Here is a 23,491-nt window from a genome sequence, read left to right as displayed (position 1 = left end):
CCACATAGACCACACGGAGGCCAGGTGAAGGGAATTAAATAACGTGTGATTTTATTTCATTAGAGATAAAACCAGCAGCATCACAGCTTGAGCCCTTGCTGCCCCCATCCCTCTGCCCCCTAAGCTTCTGCCTAATGTCGGTAATGGGGGCTTCGGGATCTGGATCTTGAGCGCCTGGAGAGAGAAAGGGGCGAGAGAAGCCCCATGAGGGTGGGCAGGAAGCAGGGGACCCACTGTGTGCTTGGGGACACTGGGGCTTCAGTGATGGGGAAGCTGCTGCAGAGAGGGCTGACCCTGCAAGGGGAAGGGGCTGGGAGTGGTGGAGAAATCGGGGCTGGAATCTCCTGCCAAAGGACAGCTGTGGTTCCCCAGGGAGCCGGGCCAGCCTGCTTACCTTCGGGAAGAGCTATATTCTCGACCTGGAAAGAAAGGACAGAGGTCAAGGACAGCTGAAAACAAGTGCCCAGGGCCGGCCTTCCCGGGTGTCTCTGGCTGTGGCAGCACCAGCCACTCCGGCCTGCCCACCACTGGGTCCCTCGGCCCACACCTGTGCATGGGAACCAGCTTTGCTCCCAATTCCTGCAATTTTCCCTTGTGTGTCATTTACGTGCATCTGAAAGGTTTAACTTAGGCTAATGTGGAGGATGGATAGTGGTTTTTCCTTTTTTTTTTGGCCACACCCACAGCACGCAGAAGTTCCAGCGGATCAAACCTGCACCACCGCATGACAACACTGAACCCTGAACCCGCTGAGCCACCAGGGAACTCCAATACTATGGATTTTTGTAAGCCAGTTTTTCTTTTTTGTTTTTTGTCTTTTGAGGGCCGCTCCTGTGGCATATGAGGGTTCCCAGGGTAGGGGTCTAATTGGAGCTGTAGCTGCCGGCCTACACCACAGCCACAGCAACGCCAGATCTGAGCCAAGTCTGCGACCTACACCACAGCTCACAGGATCCTTAACTCACTGAGTGAGGCCAAGGATCGAACTCGAAACCTCATGGCTCCTAGCTGGATTCATTTCTGCTGCGCCATGACGGGAACTCCTTGTAAACAGTTTTGAAACCTTTTGCTAACGCCCCAGAACCTCAGGCCTGGCTCTCCAGACCAAGCCACCAGGGGACACTCACTGTAACGGGGGGAGGGCGAGCGGCTCTGCCGGCTGTACTGGCGTTCCCATTCTTCTCTCTCCTTCTCTCGGCGTTCCCGCTCCCTGCAGGGGGAAGGGGCAGCAGACCAGGGGGAGGGGTGGGCATGCGGCTGCGCAGGTGGAAGGATCACCCGAGGGCACGTCCTGCTCCTCTCCTCACTTGGGAACAGGGGCACTGAGCTCAGAGAGGGTCCCTGGCTGCTGGAGCAGCCTCTGAATCAGTCCACCTTGCTAGGAAAGGCTTGCTGCACAAACACAAAGGCGGTGGCGGGGGGGGGGGGCATTCCCTGGTCTCCTGTCCTGCTCAGGGTGCAGTCAGGACACAGAGATTCATGTGCTAAGAGCCTGACTGGCCTCTGTCAGAGTGACTGGGATCTGCAGCCCCAAGGGCTACATTTCTCGGGTGCTCCTGCCCGGCCCTGGCGGCAATGAGCTCTCCCAGCGAGCCATGAGGGGACAGCTAATCCATCCCCCACGCAGCAGCTGAGCAAGCGGAGGCCCAGACAGGGACAGCCCACGGCGGGTGGGTGGCAGAGGCAGGCAGGCTGACTGATTACACGGCCGAGTCCCCAGGCACCCTGCCCCTCCAGTCGGGACGAGAGCACGCGGCATCCTGGGGAGCCCAGCACACTATGGGCGGGTGACAATCAACTAACGGCAGCTCCAAGCCCCGCACGCCAGAGCCTCTAACAAGACCCCACAGAGAGGGGCCGCCTGATCACGTCTGTCACACGAGTCCCAGCTCGGAGAGGTTAGGGTGCTTATCCAAGAACTCACGGCAACTACAAGGTGCAACCAGAAACAAGTACAGGCACCACAGCCTGGGGACTGAGGGACTGGCCTCCTTGCCCACATCAGCACGCCTCCAGTTCTGCCCACCGCCCCGGGTGGGCTGAGGCTTTGCGGGCACTAACCCCTGAGCTACCCTGTGTGGTCGGCACCAAGGACCGTCCTCACTCCAGAGTGTGGGCCAGCGCCCTCCCCAGGGCCACACAGGCAGAGAGGCAGTGCTGGGGCCGGACCCCGAGGCTGTCTGACCCCGGCTCCCGGCCGTTCAGCTCTGCAGAGTCGAGGTGAGAAGAGAAGCAGAAGCAGAGGAGAGGCGAGGAGGCCCTGGCTCCTGTGCGGAGCTGGCTTGCGTTCAGCAGACGTTTAACAAGCACCCATGGTCTAGGGGCTGAGCACCCAGCAGGAGCCTGGCAGCCGGGCCTGACTGAGTGGGGATGCCAGCAAGGGCAGGGCAAGGGCACAGGGCACACCGGGCCGCCAGGGAGAGGAGTGCTCTGAAGCGAGCAGAGTGGAGCCAGTGGACGGTGCTCTGGGGTGCTGCTCCGCACAGGACGGCCGGGGAGGGCCCCAGAGCAGCAAGGGAGGGAGGCGGGGGGTATGGGGCGGGGGAGCAGGAAAAGCCACCCAAGCTGGGCTGGGAGGTCACGGAGTTGGGAGGTCACGGCACTGCTTGAATAAGCTGGGGACGGGGAGGAGACGAGAGGCCTGAGGGCCAGGCGAGGGCTTTGCTTTTCATCCACCAGGGGGCTTGGCCAGGGCTCAGGCGGTGGAGAACGTGAGGCAACCCAAGGCGGCAACCAGGAGGCAGGCAGCGGGGATGGTCTTACTTCATTCGGATCTTGCGGGCCATGGCTCGAAGCTCGTCTTCCCGCTCCTGCAGCAGAGTCACCGGTGAGGGCGGGCCCGGCGGGCACCCCCTGGGAGCCCCATCCTCTCTCTGGCACCCTTACCTGGCGTTCATGCTCCTGCTGGATCATCTTCTCCTGAGCTGCCTTCTTATCTGCCTTGACTGTGGGGAGGGATGAACACTGAGGGAGGCCCTCAAGGCCCACGTGGCCCCAGGGGTGGAGGCTGAGCCTCAGCTTCTAGGGAAGGGCAGGGCCTCCCCGGGGCCAGGCTGCGGGGAGGCGCCGGGAAGAGCCGGGGGAGGCGGTGGGACATACACTGCCTGTTCAGTGCCTTCTGCATTCTCAGCTTCAGCTTCTCCTGCGGCGTCAGCTTGGGCTGGGGAAGGGGGAGAAGAGGCAGGAGACCGGGTGGGTGTCCTGGAGCTCCCACAAGCCACCACATCCAAGAGCCTGGGACTTGCGGGGAGCGTGTGGAGGACAGGCAGGCTGTGGAGACCGGCTGTGAGGGTTGGGAACCCCGGTGGACAGTTGAGGGGAGGTGGGGCACGGATCGCAATCCCGGGGGCTGGATCTCCCGGCCCACCCGGGCCCCCCTGCAGGCCCACCGGGCCCAGCTCTCGGGCACTGCTGCTGGCGGGAATTAGACGGGCGAGTTCCAAATTCTTACTGACTTTGGCAGCTCCTGTCTCTTTACCAGCGGCAGGTTCGGTCCTGGGAGGAAAAAGGGCAGCTGCCACCTTTGACCCCGTACAGCCTCAGCACTGCCCTCAGACGGGACAGCAAAGGCCACAGGCCTCAAGCACCCGCAGGAGAAACCATGTCCCTCTCGGATTCTGCGGACAGGGCCATGCCCTCCTCTGAGCCCTCACCAAAGGCAAGGCCATGACCCCTCGGACCCCCCAAGGGCTGAGCTGTGGCCCCCCCACCCCAGACCTCCCAGGGCAAGATCAGTTCCCTTCCAAAAGAGAACAGTGGCATCAACCCTCCCCACGGCGGGCCGACAATCCCCTTCCACCAGCTCTGGCCCCACTCACTTTTTCAGCTTCTCGCCCACAGCGGGGGACGCCGCCGGCCTGCTCAGCTTCTCCCTTGGGGGCGATGGCGAGTGACTCTGGCTGTGGCTGCGGCTGCGGCTGCGACTCTGACTCCGACTGCGGCTCTGGCTGGGGCTGCGGCTCCGAGTCAGGCTGCGACTTCGGGATGGGCTGAGGGACCAGCTGCTGCGGCTGCGGCTACTGCTGTGGTGCCGGGGGCCCCGGCCGCCTCGCCTGTACCGGTCTCCGGAGCGGGAGCGGCTCCTGGGGGTGCGGCAGGGCAGGAGGGGGGCCGTGAGGATCCAGGGGCCCCTCCCAAGCACCGATTCTACAGTCGCCCCCGCTCAGCCCTGTGGTTGTTCTGTCTGCAGGTATCTCCGCTGCTTTCCCTCAGAAATCCTCCCGGGCCGCCCCCAGTCTCCGGACACACAGGCCCTGAAACGGCTCTTCGCTTCTCGCTGGTCAGACACTCCTTCACCCACCTCCCTGGGAGGTGACCTCTGGGAGGGCAGGACTTGGCTGGTGGCCTCCCCCTGCTGGGGTCCAGGGGCTTGTCACCAGTGGGGATGCCTCCTCGCCCCCTCACGCCCACCAGACTGCAGCACAGACCCATAGGATCCATACTGAGGACGTGCAAGCCCCATGCTCCCTCTGCTCAGGGCCCTGGGGCTCCTCGGCAAGCGCCCACCCTCTGGCTGGTCTCCGATGTGACCAGGGCCCCCTCTCTCCCCTAGCCCTTCTCGGGCCATGGCCCTGGCTCACTACAGGGAACGAACTGGAAGGCAAACTTATGCCACCTACTGATTCCAGCGGTACTGTCCTGGATTTTACAAAACACAAATTTGTTGGCAATATTGAGAAAGTAAGCACCATTTTTTAAAAACATGACTCAATTTCTCTCAAAAAACTAAAAGACTGGGCAACACCACGCCTGCCACTGAGTGGCCGACAAGCCTGGGGCACGGCACGCGTGCTTCTGGTTCACCAGGGCCCACCTGGCCTCTGCGTTACCGGCCAGACCCCGTAGGTAGCTGACACCGTGATCCATGTAACAGTAACAACCACCTAACAGAGAAAAACTCAAGCGCCAGACCCTGTACCAAGAGCTTACACAGAATTTACCTGTCACACGACTCAAGCAAGGGGCTACTGTCATCATCTCTCTCAGAGATGAATTAACAGGCCCTGAGAGCTCCCTGGCAGGGCCAGAACGGCCGCCCAGCCAGCTGTTCCGCAGTCCGGGCTCTCAGCCACCAAGCCGTGCCCCCCCCCGCTGCCCCTGGGAAAGAGCAGCGTCCTGTCCCTGAGCGACTTCACTCCCACCCCACACGCAGCACTCCCTCCACACCTCGCCTCCCCTCCACAAGGGGAGCTGCCTTGACTTTCGGGCCGCTCCTCTGAGAAGGCTGCCCCGGGGACGGCGGCTGTGCTCCGGCACTGCCCTGCAGCCCCCGCAGGGGGCACAGCCCTGCCCCCTGCCACCCAAGGACTGGAAGAGAGGGGGCCCATGGCCAACTCAGGCCCTCCACCCCTCTGCACGCCCCCAGCCCCACGCACCTGCTTCTGCGCCGGGGCCCGTAACCAGCACGCCGGGCAGGCGAACGGGAGTAGCGGTGTCCGTCTCGGGAGCCCCCACCCGAGTGCCGTCGGCTGCGGCTGTGGGACCTCGAGTAGCGCCGGGAGCGGGACCGAGAGCGCGACCAGGACCGGGAGCGGGAGCGGGCGTGGCGGCCGGAGCGGTAGTAGCCCCCGCCGCGGCGGGAGCGGGAGCTGGAGCTGGAGCGGGAGCGGGAGCTGGAGGTCCTCGAGGCGGAAGAGGAGGAGGAGGAGGTGGAGGAGCGGCGGCTGCAGGTGCGGCACGGAGGGCCAGTCAGCACCCGCCCGGGCCGCGGCCCCCTGCCGTCCCGAGCCCCCCCACCAAGGTGGCCGGGGGGGGGGGGGGTGTAGGGCGGACAGCGTGAGCGTTACCGACCGGGCGCTGGCATTACGTCCCGGTGTGGGGCCGCCGGGCTGGGGAGGCGCGGGGGGCTTCCCTGGGGGGCCCCCGATGCAGCTGCTGCAGCTGCGGCTGCAGCTGCCTCCTCGTCGCTGCCCCCGAAACTGGTGATGAACGTGATCTTCTCCTCGCGGCCTGGGGTCGGCGAGCGGGAGCGGGAGCGGGATTCGGAGCTGGATTCCGAGGGCGACCTACGAGAGCAGCAAGCAGGGAGCTCCATCGCCAAGCTCCTTGAGCCTGAGCCAGCTGAGCAGCTAACAACACCTACTGGAAAGCAGGAGAAAGGACGCGCGGGGCACGGCCAACCCTGGACAGCCAGCACCAACGGCCAGAGCCGGGGCGGACACCAGCTCTGCGAGGACGTGGCTCCTGGGCACAGACGCCCTCTCAACACAGCCAGGCAGGGAGCGACAGAAAGCGTCCCGACTTCACCTGCCCGCTCAAGAGGCACGAGCAAACCGAGCGGGACCGTGAAGCAGACGCCTTTGGCGCAGGGGTCGAGGGAGGGAGAGGGTCGGCAGGTGCTCAAGCGGGTAACGGGACCCAACTGCACTTTCCTAACAGCCCGGACCAAGCACTGATCTGTGCCAGGCCTCTCACCAAAAGGTTCCGCGCCTTATCTCACCTGTCCCCGCTCCTTGAGCCTCGGGGCCAGGCCCCTCCCACCCCATTTGGAAAGGGAACCGGGGTCAGACTGAGGTCTGTCCACCCTCAAAGCCTCTGCCCCAGACACTCCCACAACCAGGGGATGCGAATGCTCGACCAGGCCATGCGGCGGTTGTTTCTGGGAGTTCCGGTTAAAGAGACTTGTTTTCTAAGTCACACCTTTCTCCCATGTTTGGTCATGTTTAACACAAGACTATGCTACCTACCTTTAAATCAAAACATTTTAAAGGTTCACATTGAAAGGAAAGAGAAATTGGGAAAGCAGACAAACAGTCTGGAAAACCAAAGAACGATCCAGACCCACAGCCCACACCAGGCGCTAAGACCCCCCAGAACACATGCCCCAGTCTGTGATCTCCGGGCAGCCTCCAGGGTGCCCCCCACCCCCTCCCCCCATCAGGAAGAGTGCTGGGCCCTGGGAACTCACCGCTTATAAGGGTCGTAGGTGGGGCTGTCTCGGCGGGCATAGCTAAGGAGCAAGGAACAGGAGGGGGGGGCAGGAAAGCCCGGGGTTAGTGTGCGTGGAATTAAGGCCAAACTCCCACCTGGGGCTCCCGGCCAGGCCCTGGGCCCACCCTCGATGCCTCCTGCCACCCTCCTCAGATCTGTCCAAAGCCTGAACCTTAGCCCCAACCCCCAATGTCCCAGGCCCATCCTGACCCTGAGCAACACGGACTGTGGCAGCCTCCCACCCAGCTGGCCTCGGGACCCCAGACTAGAAGGGTCCCTCCTCCCACTCCACGTCCCGGGTTCTGCTGGGTCCTGGCTTACTAATGACAGTGACAACACACCCAGGGGAGCTAACGTGTCATAGATGCACACCACGTGTCTGCCGCCAAGTGCTTTACTTCCTCATCTCGATCGCTCTGTACAACTTTCTTGCTTTGTCTTTCTCGTCTTTTTACAGCCGCACTCGCGGCATATGGAGGTTCCTAGGCTAGGGGTTGAATCAGAGCTACAGCTGTCAGCCTACACCACAGCCACAGCAATACCAGATCCCAGCTGCGCCTGCGACCTACACCACAGCTCAGGGCAACGCCAGATCCTTAACCCACTGAGCGAGACCAGGGATCGAACCCACGTCCTCATGGATACTAGTTGGGCTCGTTATCACTGAGCCACAATGGGAACTTCCTACAGCTTTCTGACACGGGTACTGCCATTAATCATACATTGCAGCTGAGGAAACAGGCCCAGAGGTGACTTGTCCAGGGTCACACAGCTCACAAATGCTGGAGCCAGGTCCCAAGTCAGGCCATGTGCCCTGAGCCCAAGCCTTTATGCACTACACTGACCTGCACCTCTATGGCCCAGATGACAGCAAGAACCACCACGACTCTATAATGAACACTGTCCAGACGGCACACCAAACCCTAAACCCACAGCAAATCCCTAAACCTCAAAGCAACCTTCACTGACTCCCCCTGAACAGAGGAGATATGGCAGAGAGGAGTGTGTCTGCCCAGGGCTGCCAGGCCTGAGAGGCTGCGGCAGGCTGGGCTCTCTGCACCGCACTGGACTGCCTCCCGAAACCTGCCAAGACCTGGCTGTGGGCACTGGCACAGTCCCCTCCTGGGTGGTGCTGGTGCCCCTCCCCAGAGAGGAGACTGGAGCCCAAGAGAGGAAGTCACTTACACAAACTGACAGTGAGGGAACGACCAAGCAGGACCCAGTCAAACAGAACCTGGGGCCAGACTCAGGCGCCTCCACTCTGCCCTCCATCCTTCCAGCCACCCCACGCCACCTCCCCGCTGGCTCCCAGGGAGCATGGGAGGGCAGGTGTCCCACGCCCGTCATGGCCATTCCAACTCCAAACCTTCCCTATTCGCTGTCCTGCCGGGACGACTCTCCCTACAAGTTGCACACTTGCCCCTAAAGTCTTCCTGAGCCCCCTGCCTTTGCCCAGAGCCTGAAAGACTGAGGCTGGCAGGGCAGGGGCCCAGGGCAGAACCCAGCCTACCTGGGTGGGCTGATCTTTCGGCCCCTCAGCCGCTTCTCCCGGAACTCCCTCCGCTGGCGCCGGGAGCGACGGCCCTGGAGCAGGGCAGATACGAGGCTGGTGAGGGTAGGCCTTCCACGAGGGACACACCTGCCCGCCACCCCGGCCCAGCCCTCACCGAGTACATGGCCTTCTCCTCCTCAAGGGCCTTGGCGTGTTTGATGGCCTCTGCCTCCTCCTTGTCTTTCCGGAGCATCCTGTGGAGGCAGGGTGAGGGGCGTGATGGAGGAGGGGGCATGCCACAGGGGGTCTAGCCTTCATTCGGCACTAGAATTGAGCACCTACAGCACGCCAGGCAGCAGCATTAGGGATTACTGAAAACAAAAATCCTCACCCTCATGGGCTAACAAAAGACTGCTACATTGGACAGCGAAAACCTTGACGGGAAAAGAAATCATGGAGGGGGAAAAGAAATCCAGGGGCCCGGCAGAGGCTGCTGCAGCTTTCCACAGGGAGGCCAGGGCACAACCAGAGAAGGTGACAGCTGACGAGAAACCTGGGGCAGTAAGCTACGCAGATGCCGGCAGAGCCAACAGAACAAGGGGTGGCCCTGAAGTCAGATGGGGCTCAGGTGCCAGAGGGGTAAGGAGGCCACGGAGGCTGGGCAGGAGTGGAGCAGGTGGGGAGAGGACCAGACAGCTGAGACCTTCTGGCTGTGGTGAAGAGGCTGACTGCCCCCGAGCGAGGCGGGAGGCACGGAGGGCTCTGGGAAGAGGGTGCGTGCGCAGACCTGGAAGTGCTCCTATTCTGGCCCCCTACGCTGTTAGTTGGGGCCAGACCCACAAGGCAGGGGCTCTATCAGCAGCTAAGAGCAGCGAGGCCTCTCCACTAGAGGGCGCTGTCCACCTGGCCCAGGACCGAAGAGCTTCCAGGGGTCAGATGGTCTTAGTTCTCACATTTGGGGCAGCCTCAGTTTCTACACAGGTGAGGCCAGTCACAACTGTCAACCCAGGAACTCAGGGGCCTGTGTGTGCAACGCCCCCGGCACCGAGCCCGGAACACCGGCACTGAGGGACAGGGGTAATGACAGAGATGCCAGGTCCACAGGGTACGGGGTGGGGGTCAGCCAGGAGGCCTCACCTGACGAAGTCACCATCAGCCATGCCATAGGTCGTGGCCTGTTTGTTGAGATCTGCCACCTGCTCCTGGTTCAGTTCATCCACGTCCACCTCCACGTCTGCACCAAGAGAAAGGCCGTCAGGGGCCAAAGCCAAGGGAGAGGAAGGGGAAGAGGGGCGGTGCCCACCAGACCGGAGGCCTCTGCAGGGCGGGAACGAGTCAGCTCATCTCAGCATCCTCAGGCCGGCACAGGGCTTGGACAGAGCCAAGCACAACAGACGGGCAGTGGGGTGGGAGTGGGGGGGCAGGTGACGTGACGTGGAGGGCGCGAGGTCAGCGTGAGGAGTGACTGGGGGAGGGACAGAGGGCTGGGACGATCTGGGTGGGCGGGAGGCAGGGGCTGTGGGTCGCGGGAGGCGGGGGCTGTGGGTTACGGCATTCGGGGCACAGATACATGATGGCGCAGTAGAAGGTGGGATGGAATAAAGAGCTGGCGGGCTGAGAGGAGGGAGGACGGCTTGGGCACGTAGGTGGGTGAGCGGCAGGGCAGGGCAGGGGAAGAGGGGAAGGAGATGCTGAAACTGGAGAAACATGTTTTCCAGAGAAAAGAGGAGGAAACTGAGAGGCTGACACAAGCAGAAGAGGACGGAGCCAGAACCAAGGCGGGGACAATGTCACAGAGGCAGAGTCCTAGAAAGAAGGAGCGCCACACAGAGGGAGGCCAGGACCAGGATGGCGAGGCTGGAGCGCCCCGGAGCAGGGGAGGGAGAGACGGGGCTTGTAAGCACGGGGCACCCACAGAGGGTGAGGGACGAGACACGAAAACGATGCCCAGGGACTGCAGGAGGGGAGGGCAGAGAGGGGACCCCACCGATGTCGGGGATGACCTCATCTTCGTCCGAGTTGCTCTCCTCCTCGGCCGGTGACTCCTCCTCCTCCGGCTTCTCTGCCGCCTTCTCCACCTCGGCCACCGTGCTGTCCTCGTAGGTGTAGCCGATGGAAGCCTTCTTCTCTGCCAGCCTGGGAGAGGGAGCCGTGAGCCAGAGCAGTGCCGGGGAAAGGTGGCCACAGGCGGGATGCAGCCCAGGCCAAGTCGGGGGGCCGCCCACCTCCCTCTCAAGTTCCAGGACAGCTGCTCGGCTCCCGCCTGCAGACCTTCCTCAGCCCGGAACCCTCTGCGTCTCTCCCGCCAGCTCCTCCCTCTCCCTCCAGCTTCAAAGCAGTACCTTCGGGGAGTCCTCCCCGGGCGGGATCAGGCATCCTCAGCTGCCTCACCCCACTCACACTGGATCTGTCTCCCCCACCAGAGTGAGTCCTGCGAGGGCAGGGCCCAGAGTGACCTGGAGGTAAGAGGTCACTTCTCCAGCCTTGTCCAGAACAAAGCAGGGGCCTAGAGCACATCTGCAGCCGAATTCAGACCACAGTCCCTCCCCTTCCCAGCACCAGCCTCGCCCTGAACGGGGCTCGTGGATAAGGGCCTGAGTCACATCCATGAAAACTCTTCAGATGGAGGGACGCAGCAGGCGGTAAGGAGTCAGGGTGCCAGGAACAAGGGGAACGGTGGCTGCCCTGCCGGCAGAGGGAAGAGCCGGTCCTCGGGGACAACCCCTGAGAAGCCCCTCCGCAGCTCTCAGACCACAGCGTGTTGCCCGGCAGGCAGGCAGAGGCGCCGCCTGCAGCCCCCTCACAGGGCAGCATGCCGAGGCTCAGGCCTGTCCCAGCCCAGGGCCTGCCCTCCTAGCTCACGCCCACCATCCCACGAGTTGAAAACGCAACGCGGAGGGGCAACCTTTCCCCTCCAGCCGCCGCTTCCTCCTCTCAACATTGGTTAAGCGAGCACCTACCGTGTGGCGACCACCAGCTCCAGCTCTGGGGAGCCCAGGCTGGACAGCATGGATGAGGCTGTGCCCTGACGGGGCTCACAGTCCTCCCGCCTCCCTTGACCCTACCGCACCCCAGACCCGGACTCAGTTCTTTTTTGTCATTTTAGGGCTGTGTCTGCGGCACATGGAGGTTCCCAGGCTAGGGGTCAAATCGGAGCTGCAGCTGTCAGCCTACGCCTCAGCCACAGAGACTCGGGATCCTTGACCCACTGAGCAAGGCCAGGGATCAAACCCATGCTCTCCTGGATGCTAGTCAGGTTCGTTAAGGCTGAGCTAGAAGGGGGACTCCCCCAACTCACTTCTTCTTCTCGTCCTCACTCGGTCTCTGGAGGCCTCCGTACAACTCGTCAATGTAGATCTGGTACAGGCACTGCTCCTCTGAGACTGCGGCAGGGAAGGCAGCACACGGGTCAGAGTGGGTTGGGGATGCTGGGAACTTGGGGCGGGGGGGCGACACAAGAATGCAGTGGGGGATAGGAGGGCAGGCGTGACCCAAGCACAGCCAGGAGCAGAGTCACGGATCCCCAGATAATCACGCTGTGTGTAGTGGGGACACAGCAGGTGCAGGCCCTTGGTGCCTCAGGTTCCTCTCCAGGAAAACAGACCCAGTGGCAGAATGAGCGCTCAGTACCTGGGCGCCACAGTTACTAGCTAGGGAGGCCTTTGCTGGACCCTTGGCAACAATAAGCCCATCCTGAGTGCTGGGTGTAACCTGGACCCCATGGGCCACTCCACTGTGCGCCTCTGTGGCCCAGTTGAAATGAAGTGTGGTTAACCTGGGCTCTCACTGATCCACAACACCCAACCCAAGGAGCTTGGCGACGCACTGGAACCTGCCCTGATTTTCCTGCAGCGAGACACGTGCCCAACCCTGGGCAAGTCCCCTGCCCTCATTGGGTCTCGGCTGTAGAGCCAGGTGGGTGGGCTGGGCGAGCCTGGCAGTGACAGAGCACAGCCCTCCCCTCAATCCAGGTTCTGCCCAGAGTCTACAACGCTCCAGAGGAGGGCACGGCTGGCCTGCCGCATATGAGTTCCAGCCACACTGGCCTTCTCTGTCCCCCCAGCGCTGTCCATGTGGCCCAGGGTACCGCAGCCCAGCTCCCCTCCCTGGGGGCCCTGCCCGCAAACTGAGCCAGCCCCAGCCAAGCACATCTCTGCCGTAACAGCGCCTTAGCCTGTAATTACCACCTGCTTTGTGGTCATGTGTCTCCCCCACTAGAACCCTGCTTCCAGAGGGAGCCTGACACCTCACAGGTGCTCAGGAGTGTGGGAACGAATGAATGAACAAATGAACGAATGCAGAGTCAGACAGAACTAAGGGAAACCCTGGCTCCATCACTAAGAGTCTGTGTGGCCTTGGGGGAAGACAAAAACCACAGTGGCGGTGATGATGCAATTCTCTGCTTCTAAGACCTGGCCGATTACTAGAATTTGACAATCTCTGATTTTAGAGATGCTAAAACATCTATCTTAGAAACAAGGAAATACAAGAATAGCGAACCCACACGGAGGGCCAACTGCCAGGCCTGGTGCCAGGGCCTTATGCCCCATCATGGAGCCTTCACGACCAGCCCGAGGGACAGAATCCGCCACTATCCCTTCTCCAGGAGGAGGCCAAGGCCTGCTGGGCTAAGGGACACACGTGTGGCCCATCCTCCCCTTAATGTCCCAGGGAGGTCCTGGGAGGCGAGCTAGAGCTCAGAGCCATCCAGCAGGAGGCAGCAGCGGTGAAGGGCAGGGTGAAAACCCCAATTCCTCCGACACGGTGTCCCCCCAACCCCTGAGCCGTGACTTCCCCATCTGTAAAACGGGCACCACCCCTACTTTGCTGGGTGGTCGTGAGATAACAGAGACGAAAAAGCCTGAGTCTGTCAGGGTCTGGAACTCCCCGGGCAAGCCCAGAGTTGGGGAAAGTCTCTCCAAACCCGTTTTCTCATTTGTCAGGTGTTAAAGGTGATGACTTGGAAAAAAAACACTGGACATACACGAATGCTTGGCAAACTGTCAAGCTCTGTCTAAACATTCATCTAAAACAAGGAGAAATTTCCTCTTCAGAGCTGACACTCTGACCCACACAGGGAAGGGAAGACACACGGAAGAAAAAAACGTGTTCCTGCCGTTTTTTAGGAAAAAAGCCATAGGAGTTAGAGAGCATGGGATGTGAGAGCGACCTTGGCGGGACCATCAAGTTCAGCAGACATCTCCTGTACCAGTTCCAGAGACGGAGGTGCCGAGATGGGAAGGGACATGGACAGAGCCGGGACCAATCTCATGGCCCCTCAGCAGAAAGTACAGGGACGACTTTTCTCAGCCTTGCAGGGGTCTTCCGGCCTCTAAGGACCCTCCCAAACCCACTCCCACAGTCCAGATCACTCACTGCCAGCAAAGTCGTTCTGCACCAGGCCTCGGTAGCGCTCGTAGTTACACTTCCGCTCGTCTGACTCCTGCTCTGGGGAGCTTCAGGGGAGGTCAAGGTCTTGAGATCACAGGCAGAGGGCAGATCCCACCCCGAGCCAGCAGGAGAGGGGATGAGGGCCCCTGCGTGCCCATTCCCTTCCTTCCCACGGGGGTGGCCCGCAGGCGAGGGCTCGGGAAAGAAGAGGTGCTGCAGGGCAGCAGTCCCCGCCGGGGAACCCGAGGGCGGAGCTTACATGGTGGTGAGCAGCGGCGGGGTGTAGTCGGGGATGTGGTCCAGGTGGGCGCGGACATCAAAGCGGTCGATCATGTTGTTGGTGTCCCCCTGCCAGGGCATCCTGAAGTGGGGAGCGGGGAAGCAAGAAGCCTAGGGTCCCCACCGCCCAGGACACAAAGCGCCTGCTCGCTGCCACCTCATACTTGGGGGCCTGGCCCTCAGCCCCTCTGATCCCCATGCCAACCCCATTCTCACCCCCCACCTCTCAGTCCCTTATGCCACAACCCCCCCCCCCGCGCACCGAATCTACACGTAGGCTCCTGACCTGAACAGGAGACCTGAATAAGGCTCTGGGAAAGCTGGGGTCCTATTTCTCAGAACCATGCAAAAGCAGGGAACTTGAACCAGGTCCGAGGGGCCACTTGCTGAGCCCAGTCGCCCCCAAACACTCCCTCTGGCAACCTACTCTCTGCTGTATCTTGGCCTCTGGCCCTGGGCCCACCCACTCCCCTCTCAGTCCTTCAACCACCACATGCTGGGGCCTTTGTCCCAATCCCTACTGGATCTCCTTAGCCGGCAACCTTCACCTTCCCGTGGAGGCCAAGCCTTCCCTGCCTGCGACTCCAAAGGTCTGTCCGTACCCCAGGTCCCTTCCAACACCCACCCCCCAGTCACAGACACCACCCTACCCCCAAACCCAGTCTCACATGTTTACGGGGCTCTCAGCAGCCAGGGCAACTGCAGAGTCCAGGTGCACCTTGCAAGCTCGACCGTGCACCTGCAGGAACTGGGCTGGGTCCTTCTTCTACAGGGACGGATAGCACAGAGGTCACCACCCAACTGAACCCCAAGCACCACCACCCCCAACCAAGTTTAGCAGCAAGCTCATCTCTGATGTCAAGGCGGCCATGCTTCAGAGGTACAAGAACTTGCCTGGGGTGAGAGGTGGGCAGCACTGATGCAGGCCACCTAACCCCCGGGGACAGGGGAAGGGTTTCCTCTCAGGGTGGTGGGAAGAGATCCGAGCTCTGGCCCAACCTTCAACACAGTCAGGACCAAGACCGCCTGCCCTAAAATATTATCCCCCAACTCTTCACCCCCCCCCACCCCACTCCAGGGCCACTCATTCAGAGCCAGGACCAGCTTCTTTTTTTGTTTTTTTGTTTTTTGTCTTTTTTTGTTGTTTTTTTGCTATTTCTTTGGGCCGCTCCTGCGGCATATGGAGGCTCCCTGGCTAGGGGTCTAATCGGAGCTGTAGCCATTGGCCTACGCCAGAGCCACAGCAACGCGGGATCCGAGCCACGTCTGCAACCTACACCACAGCTCACGGCAACGCCGGATCCTCAACCCATTGAGCAAGGGCAGGGACCGAACCCGCAACCTCATGGTTCCTCGTCGGATTCATTAACCACTGCACCACGACGGGAACTCCCAGGACCAGCTTCTAAGACACCAGGACTGCATAAGCTCATGGAAAGATGACCAATGTCACTACTCATCACAGAAAGAGCCAAGTGAACTGCAAGCCGCCACCTCGCGTTCACTAGGACGGCTGCAGCTGAAAGGCCAGAGCAAGTAACACTGACGAGATTATGGAGAAATGTTTAGCTTCCTCAAGAAGTTAGCCCAGGAACTGCCATGCGATCCAGCAATGCCACTCCTAGATATATGCCGAAAAGAACTGAAAACAGATCCTCAAATGCTTGTACACAAATCTTTACAGCAGCACTATGCACAAGAGCCCCCAACTGTAAACAATCCAATGTCCCTCAACAGACGACAAATAAACACAACACGGCGTACCCAGACGATGGGATGCGGTTGGAAATAACGGGGAACGGGGCAGTGATCCACTCTTCAACGTGGATGAACGCTGAAAACATTATGCTATATGAAGGAAGGGAGTCACAAAAGGCCATATACACATGATTCTATTTATGTGAAATGTCCAGAAGACACAAACCCATAGAGACAGCCAACAGACCCTGGAGGCAGGGGGTCTGACTGCTAATGAGTCTGGGGCCTCTTTTTGGAGTCGGGAAAGAATGTTTAAAGTCAGACTGTGGAAACAGCTGCACAATCCCGTGACAATGAACTGTGTCTCCATAAAGCTATTTTTTTCAAAGGGCACCAAGATGGAAGAGAATGTCCCGAATCACCTGTTTTCTCCAAATGTTCCACTTGCATTCATCCATCACCTTAGGCCTGAGCCCTCGTGTGAGAGTCACAATTCCAAGTCACCATAATTACACCAGGAAAGGGCAAAATCTAGGAGCAGCAGCTCCTGCCACTGAGCTTCCTGAGTGCCGAGCCCTGGCTTCCCACATGCCACGCCAGAGGAAGCCACAAGAGCCACAAGCCAGGCTGCCGGAGCACCCACTAAACCCTGGCCAGGCTCCCAGCAACACCTCCCCAGGCTCCAACCCCCTCCCACCCCGCCTCCCCCTCCAGGACCGCTGGGGCTCCCCGTCTGCCCCTGCAGCCCATTCTCCGCTCAGCAGCCTGAGGGGCCCCTCCTCCCCTGACCGCCCCCAGCCCCAGGGCAGCCGGCTTCCAGCACAGGCTCCACCAGGACCTCTGCATGGGCTCTCGGCTCAGCCCACACTGCTCTTGCAGTTTGCTCCTGACTTGTTTCCGGTCTCCCTCTTGCACCTTCCTCATCAGCTCCCCCCACAGCCCCGTTCCAACTCCAGCTCCCTGCACCTGCCTCCTTCCTTCAGAGCACCCCCCGCCCGCTGAAGCGACACCCCCCGTCCTGCATCACCTGTCTGTCTCCCCCACTGCCGTGGAGCTTCCAGGAGGCAGGGTGCTCTGTTTCACTGGCTGTTGTGTCTCCAGCAGCTGGAGCAGGGCCCAGCCCACAGCAGGTGCTCGGGAGCCTGCCTGAAGGAGAGCACGCGTCCTCACTGACAGACAGGAGCCTCAGCCCTGCGGGGGCACCTGCAGCAGCAGGTTCCCAAGAGCCCGTGCGGCGTCTCCGCCTCCGCCGCCCAGGCCCAGGCCGCGCCAGCAGGTGAGCAGGAGCCGCAAGGATGGGCACTGGGGACAGCGCTCCCACCCGACCTGTGCTGGCCGGCTGGGGGCCAGGCGGCTCTCTTGCTCCTCTCACACCCACAGAGGCCGAGGGCGGGGTACCCCCCAAGACCCCAGGGTCCAGCGGGTGGCCCTGCTGGCCTCCAGCTCCTCACCCTGCACCTCGCCTGCCTCCCTCAGCCCGTCATGGCCCCCGGCCAAGCAGGAGGCCCAGAGCCCTTCCTGCGTCGGCGGCTGCCCCAGGCCACACGCCCAGCTCCCGCGGCCCAGACTCAAGGGACGCTGTTCACAGGATGGACTTTGGCCTGAAGGGCCACGACAGTGCCGGCCCCTCGGGGAGGAGGAGAAAGCCCTGGGCTGGGAGCAAAATGCTGAGGTGGTGGGCTGGCCCTGGAGCACGGTGGTCTGCAGGGAAATGCTCGAGAGCGCGGGCCCTCGATATCAGGATCCCTCTACCACAGGAAACTTCGGGAAAGTCAATCAACTGTACCAAAACCCGAGCCCTGACCTGCGTGTTTCCTGTACATCCTCTCACTCAACTTTCTCAACCCGGGCGGGAGGCGCCGCTCTCACCCCCAGGTTCCAGCGGGCGCGGCTGGAGCTTGGCACGGGCAGCTCCTAGGTTGCAGAGGGCACCCGGGCAGGACAGAACGAGGCTTTGAGCCCAGATGGGCCTGACTCCCAAATCCACTCCTTTTTTTAAGACTAATTTTTTTTTTTATCATGGCAAAAGATGTATACTATAAAATCCGCCATCCTGACCGCTTTCAGTGTACTGGAGCATTAACCTGCATGACGTTCCTGTGCAAAGGATCCTTCTAGAGCTTTCTCAGCCTGTGAAACTGAAACTCTGCGCCCACAGAACTACTCCCCTCTGCCCCCCTCCCCAACTCCTGGCAGCCACGGATTTCTGTTTGTAATAAGGGCTTGACAACTCTAAATCCCTCACACAGGTGGAATCTGGCTTATTTCACTGTTCCCGAGGTGCCCCCCCCCCACTCTGTGGGACAGGATTTCCTTTCTGAAGCGGAACAACATTCCACTGTACAGAGACCACGTTTTCTTTCTCATTCATCTCCCGACGGACACCTAGGTCGTTTCCACATCTTGGCTGTTGTGAATCACACTGCAACGAACATGGAGGTACAAGTATCTCAAGATTCAAAATCTATTCTTTTTTTTTTTTTTGCTTTTACGGCCACACCTGCAGCACATGAAGGTTCCCAGGCTAGGGGTCCAATTGGAGCTGTAGCTGCTGGCCCACACCACAGTCACAGCCACACCAGATCAGAGCCACGTCTGCGACCTACACCACAGCTCACGGCAACACTGGATCCTTAACCCACTGAGCGAGGTCAGGGATCGAACCCGCAACCTCATGGTTCCTAGTCAGATTCGTTAACTACTGAGCCACAATGGCAACTCCCTCAAAATCTATTCTTAACCATTGCCGCTACGCCTCCAGAATCAGAGGGCAACAGAAGAGTTCGTGGAATCTTTTGCTCACTCACTCAACCATTAAGCCAGGCCCCTGCGATGCCGTGGTAATGACTGAGGCAGCCAGCGCTGCCCTCACAGCTCACAGTCCAGTGTGAGGGACAGACCCAACCCCTAGAGCCAGGACCCAGAGTGGGCAATGCTGGGATGGGGGAGCAGGGGATGCGCCACTCAGCCTGGGGCCTCCTGGAAGAGATGCCGGAGCTGAGATCTGTTTTATTTCCCGCTTTCATGTCCACAGGGAATTCATTCTGCTTCTTTATCCAAATCACTGATTAGAAGAAAGCTGACAAGGACAGGAACCATGACAGAACCAGGGCAGCTAGGGGGAGAGAGCAGGCACCAAAGACAAATCAGGAGCCGAGAAATCAGCCATCTGGACACAGCTGTCTGGCCTGCCACGGCCTCCCTCGGCTCCTTCCACTCCCGCCTCGGCCTCCTCCCTTGGCTCCAGAGGGAGATGAGAGACCTCTGGGAGCAGCACCATCCCCTTCGAGAAGCAGCCACCATCCACAGCTTGGTGGCTCTGATCTGGATGCCGGTCACGTTCTGGTCCCAGGACAATGACTGCTTGTACAGGCCTGTACCACAAAGCACCCCACAGACACTGCTCTATTCTTGAGCCTCTTCCTTGTCACCCAGGGAGAGGGGCTGGTCAGCACCGCCGTCCCAAGGGGGCAACAAGCTCAGGGAGCTCCTCGGCTAACAGGGGCGAGAGCTGGAGGCCCAGGCCTTCTGAGAGACCTGGCTTCGGCCTTCGTTCCTCCACACCAGTCATCGACCTGGATGCAGTGCCAGCTTGACCTGGAAACCTCAGTACCAACAAGAGCCGGCACTTCCTGAGCAAGGGACCTGGGCAGGCCCACCTCGGTGGTCTCCGAACCCCATGCCATGCCTGGGAGGGAGGTGCTGCTGTGTCTGTGGCAGCACATTAACTGGCAACATCCATACCCCCTTCCTGGACAGTAATGACACTCCCAACATAACTGGCACAAGACCACCCGGAATAACGCCTAGCCTCTCGGCCTCCCTTGCAGCTGTGTGTGACCGTGGGGCTACTTTCTGGCCAGTGGAATATAAGCGGACATGTCATGTGCAAACTTCTAGAAGCTTTCTTAACAACTGGCATGAAAACCTTGGCCCCCTTTCCCTCCCTTCTTCCTCCTTGCTGGATGGAAAGAAGGCATGGCGGCTGGAGCTTGAGCAGCCCTCTTTTTTTTTTTTTTTTTTTTGGCTGCACTGGTGGCATGTGGCAGTTCTTGGGCCAGGGATCAAGCCTGAGCCACAGCAGTAACCCACACCACAGCAATGACAATGCCAGATCCTTAACCCACTAAGCCACTAGGGAACTCCTTGAGCAGCCCTCTAAGACCCTGAGACAAAACAACACTGGGAAGAGAAGCCATGCACAGCTGAACAAAATGGTCCCTGAGCAGAACTGGCCACTTCTGGGCTCTTATGTGAAGAGGAAATAAACTTCTGTCTTGTCTAAGCCACTGATGTTTTCCGTCTGCTGTTCACAACCGAATTTGATTTTATGATACATCATCTCACATGCAAAAGAGGAAACGAGGCTCAGAGAGACAGCTGCTTGCCCAAGGTCATGCTGTATGTAAGTGCAAAGACTGGAAGGTGAACTCACAGCCCGGCTAAGGGCTTAACCATTTCAGTATTTTGCCTCCTGGCTGTGTCACCTTGGATAAGCTGCTGTACCTTTGTTTTGTTTTCGGCCGCACCACAGGCATGGGGAAGTTTCCAGGCCAGGGGTCGAACCTGCAGTGACCCAAGTCCCTGCACTGACAACGCTGGATCCTTAACCCATGAGCCACATGGGCACTCCAAGCTGCCGTGCCTTTCTAAACTTCTGTTTCTACAGCAGAAAGCCCAGAGGAAGACCTAAGAGAGGCTCAGGGTCAGAGAGTCTGGGTTAGAAGCCAGCTCTGCCCTCTTGCTGTATGACGCTGGGCCACGACTCTCGGAGCCTCAGTTTGCTCACATGTAAAACAGAGCTAATGAGAAGCAAACCAGGAGTTCCCGTTACGGCGCAGCAGAAATGAATCTGACTAGTGTCCATGAGGATGCAGGTTCGATCCCTGGCCTCACTCAGTGGGTTAAGATCTGGTGTTGCTATGAGCTGTGGTAGAGGTTGCAGACGCGGCTCTGATCCTGCACCACTGTGGCTGTGGCGCAGACCGGCAGCCGTAGCACCAGTTTGACCCCTAGCCTGGGAACCGCCATACGCTGTGGGTGCAGCCCTAAAAAAAGCAAAAAAAAAAAAAAAAAAAGCAAACCACCTCCCGGCTGGGATGAGAATTTGATGGAACAGAGATGCCTGTCAAAGTACTCAGCACAGTGGTTGCCACATAAACACTCAAGAGCATTAGCCGTCATTATGAGCCTCACCTTTAATGCAGGGATTAATACCAATCTCAGGCCTGCCAAAGTAGCAGACAAGGCGCCTGGCGCACCATGGGCTCTTAACAAATGGCAGCTACTCATTCCTGAGTGCTGTGCTCCTGGCCCACTGCCGGGGCCTCGACTATAACCAACAGAGATGCAAACCGAGACCTCGTGGTCACGCTGGTTAGTCTGATACCACAGGAGACGGGCTCTCCCTAAGCCCAGTGGTTACTTCCTGGTTGACAGGAGGCAAGTGAGGCAAACTGCTAACCCTGTATACATCTTTTGTTAGAGAGTAGCCCTAGGTGCTGAGGAGGCCTGACGGCAGGACAAAGGAACCAGGCAGGAAGCAGAGTGGCCTGGAGCGGGTGGTAAAAGCCGGACCATGCAGGGTCTTGAAGGCTGTGTTGAGTAGCCTGGAACTAGGAAGCCATGGAGTTCTGAGCCAGAGAGGGAGTCAGCTTTTGCTTTGGGAGGACCCCTCTGGCCCCGCGAGGAGGGTGGATTAGCAGGGACAGGCCTGGAGGCCAGGACACCAGGGGGAGGCTGGGGCAGTGATGCAGAAGTAAATGGAAATTTCTATATAAATACCACCTGACAGGAGACCTGAACCTAGGACCCCTAGACCGTTTCAAGCTGGGGTTTCCAGGGCAAGTCACAATTAAGCAGGTGAGAGGAGGCCCTATGGGCTCAACACCCTGTGGTGACAGAAATGGAAAAAAGGCCAGCAGAGCTACCTAAGGATGACGCTGAGAGACCAGGAGAGGCCAGACCACAAGGGCCTTTTGGGTCACAGGATGGAGTGTGGTCTTTTCTCCAAAAGCAACTGAGGCATCAAACAAGGGAGGGAAATGGTCCGAGTTCACCTAGTGACTGTCCAGGGCACTGCTTTGGGTGCCAAGTCAAACCCCGAGAACAGCTGAGCTCTTCCGGGCACTGGGAATACAGCAATAAGCAAGACAGACAACATTCTGGAGGTGGCCAATCTTCTGTCTGGACTGCTCTGAGTGTTAGACTTTCCTTCTTCCTGCTGGCACCTGCTCTGTACTCGAATCCACACCAAACAGCACAGTATACGCCAATAAACTGAATGCCTCAGGTTTTAGTGACGATCATGCTCCAAAAAATGAATTTCTCTTGGGGATACTGGGCTCTTGGCTTCATCTATTTCCAAGCCCAAATCTTACCAGGATGACCAAGGCCCCGCCCTCCTGGGGAGCTCCCAGCCCAGATTAAAGGTTACTCACGATCTTCTCATAGTACTCTCGCCGCCGCTCTGCCCTCTTCTTGTAGTCCACCATCATGCCTCGAAGCTTCCGCTCATGCTTCCGAGCCTCGTGCCACATCGTGGTGAGGCCAAGAGTAGGGCCTCAACCTGAGGGATGAGGGGAGGGGTGTGAGATGGGCTGGAAAAACCATATGGACAGAATCAAAGTTACCTAACAAGATGGTGACAGAGCTGATCCTGAACATCAGCTTCAGAACTGTGTGCCAGATGCTCAGCCGGATACTGGACCACTCTGGTCCAGTGGCTTGGCCATCGTGAACCCGCCCCCCTGCCCCCCCCGGGGTTATTCTGGAGTGAGCCTCCCTGGGAAAGGGGTATCCTCTATTCAAGGAGCCAGAATCAAGGATGAGAGATTTTGGAGTGGAAAGAGCAAGTGTTTGAAGTAGATCTGGGCGCAGATCTTGAGCAGCTGGGGCTAGAGCCCAAGGGAGGGGGAGAACTGAAACGGCTCCCATCAGAGCCATCCGTGGGGATGGGGTGCAGGGCCCTGGAGATGTAGGCAGGTGGGGGAAGAGTAGAAAGATTTTATGGGAACAGAGCAGTAGTTTGAAGATGGGGTCGAGGGCAAGTGAAGGGCGTGAACGGAAGACACTTAGGGGAGGAAGGGGAGCACGGGGGAGTGCTGAAAGGAAAAGCCTGAGTGCCGGTGAGGTCTAAAGAAGGAATCGAAATCGGGGGTGGGGGCCGGGGATGGTACAGAGATCGAGCGCGCAGACAGGAAGGGGTGGGCTGAGCTTAGGGGGAAGGCTGGTGGATCGGGCAGAGCCCCGAGGATCTGGACAGGGCTCGAACGTCGGGTCTGGACCTGAAGGTTCGGGTTAAGTTTTTTTGACAAGGGGGCGGGACCTGTGGCAAGCTGCGGGTCTGACGGCGCGAGTTCGGGCCGATGGCGGGGGCAGGGCGAGGCCTGAGGCCCGGCAAGCAGACGGGGTGCGGGGCGGGCGGCCCTCGGGGCCAGGGCCGAGCGGAGGTTCACAGCAGAACGGAGAGAGGCTGAGGCAAGGGCGAAGCTGGGCTGACGTCTACCAGAAGCCAGGAGACCGGGGCCCGCCGCCTGCACTCACCGGCTCGTCGCCGCCTCCCACCTCTGCGCTCTCGCGCGGCCCGCACCGGAAACGGAAGTGGGCGGTGGAGGGGAAGGGGGACACGGTGCGGCGGAGGCGCGCTTCCGCCGACGCGAGGGGCGGGTCCAAGGTTAGGGTGTGGACGGAGGGGCGGGG

The 23,491-nt window shown here is 59.8% G+C and overlaps 1 protein-coding gene across 1 annotated transcript; it reads right to left on the bottom strand.

Moving 5' to 3' along the window:
* Positions 26-23,434, bottom strand: CLASRP (CLK4 associating serine/arginine rich protein). Its single transcript, XM_021094518.1, is given in 22 exon segments — positions 26-174; positions 395-419; positions 1,128-1,210; positions 2,764-2,810; positions 2,887-2,945; positions 3,100-3,160; positions 3,456-3,495; positions 3,819-4,082; positions 5,376-5,663; positions 5,791-5,857; positions 5,860-6,005; positions 6,908-6,949; positions 8,441-8,514; positions 8,598-8,676; positions 9,560-9,656; positions 10,410-10,558; positions 11,721-11,805; positions 13,799-13,878; positions 14,073-14,174; positions 14,761-14,858; positions 22,231-22,358; positions 23,336-23,434. Coding segments are annotated over 21 exon segments (2,028 nt in total). The 5' UTR covers positions 22,330-22,358; positions 23,336-23,434; the 3' UTR covers positions 26-131.

Source organism: Sus scrofa, chromosome 6, assembly GCF_000003025.6.
Source record: "Sus scrofa isolate TJ Tabasco breed Duroc chromosome 6, Sscrofa11.1, whole genome shotgun sequence".
NCBI lineage: Eukaryota > Metazoa > Chordata > Mammalia > Artiodactyla > Suidae > Sus > Sus scrofa.
Note: the sequence above shows the minus strand (reverse complement) of the source record. Positions and strands in the feature narration are given on the sequence as shown.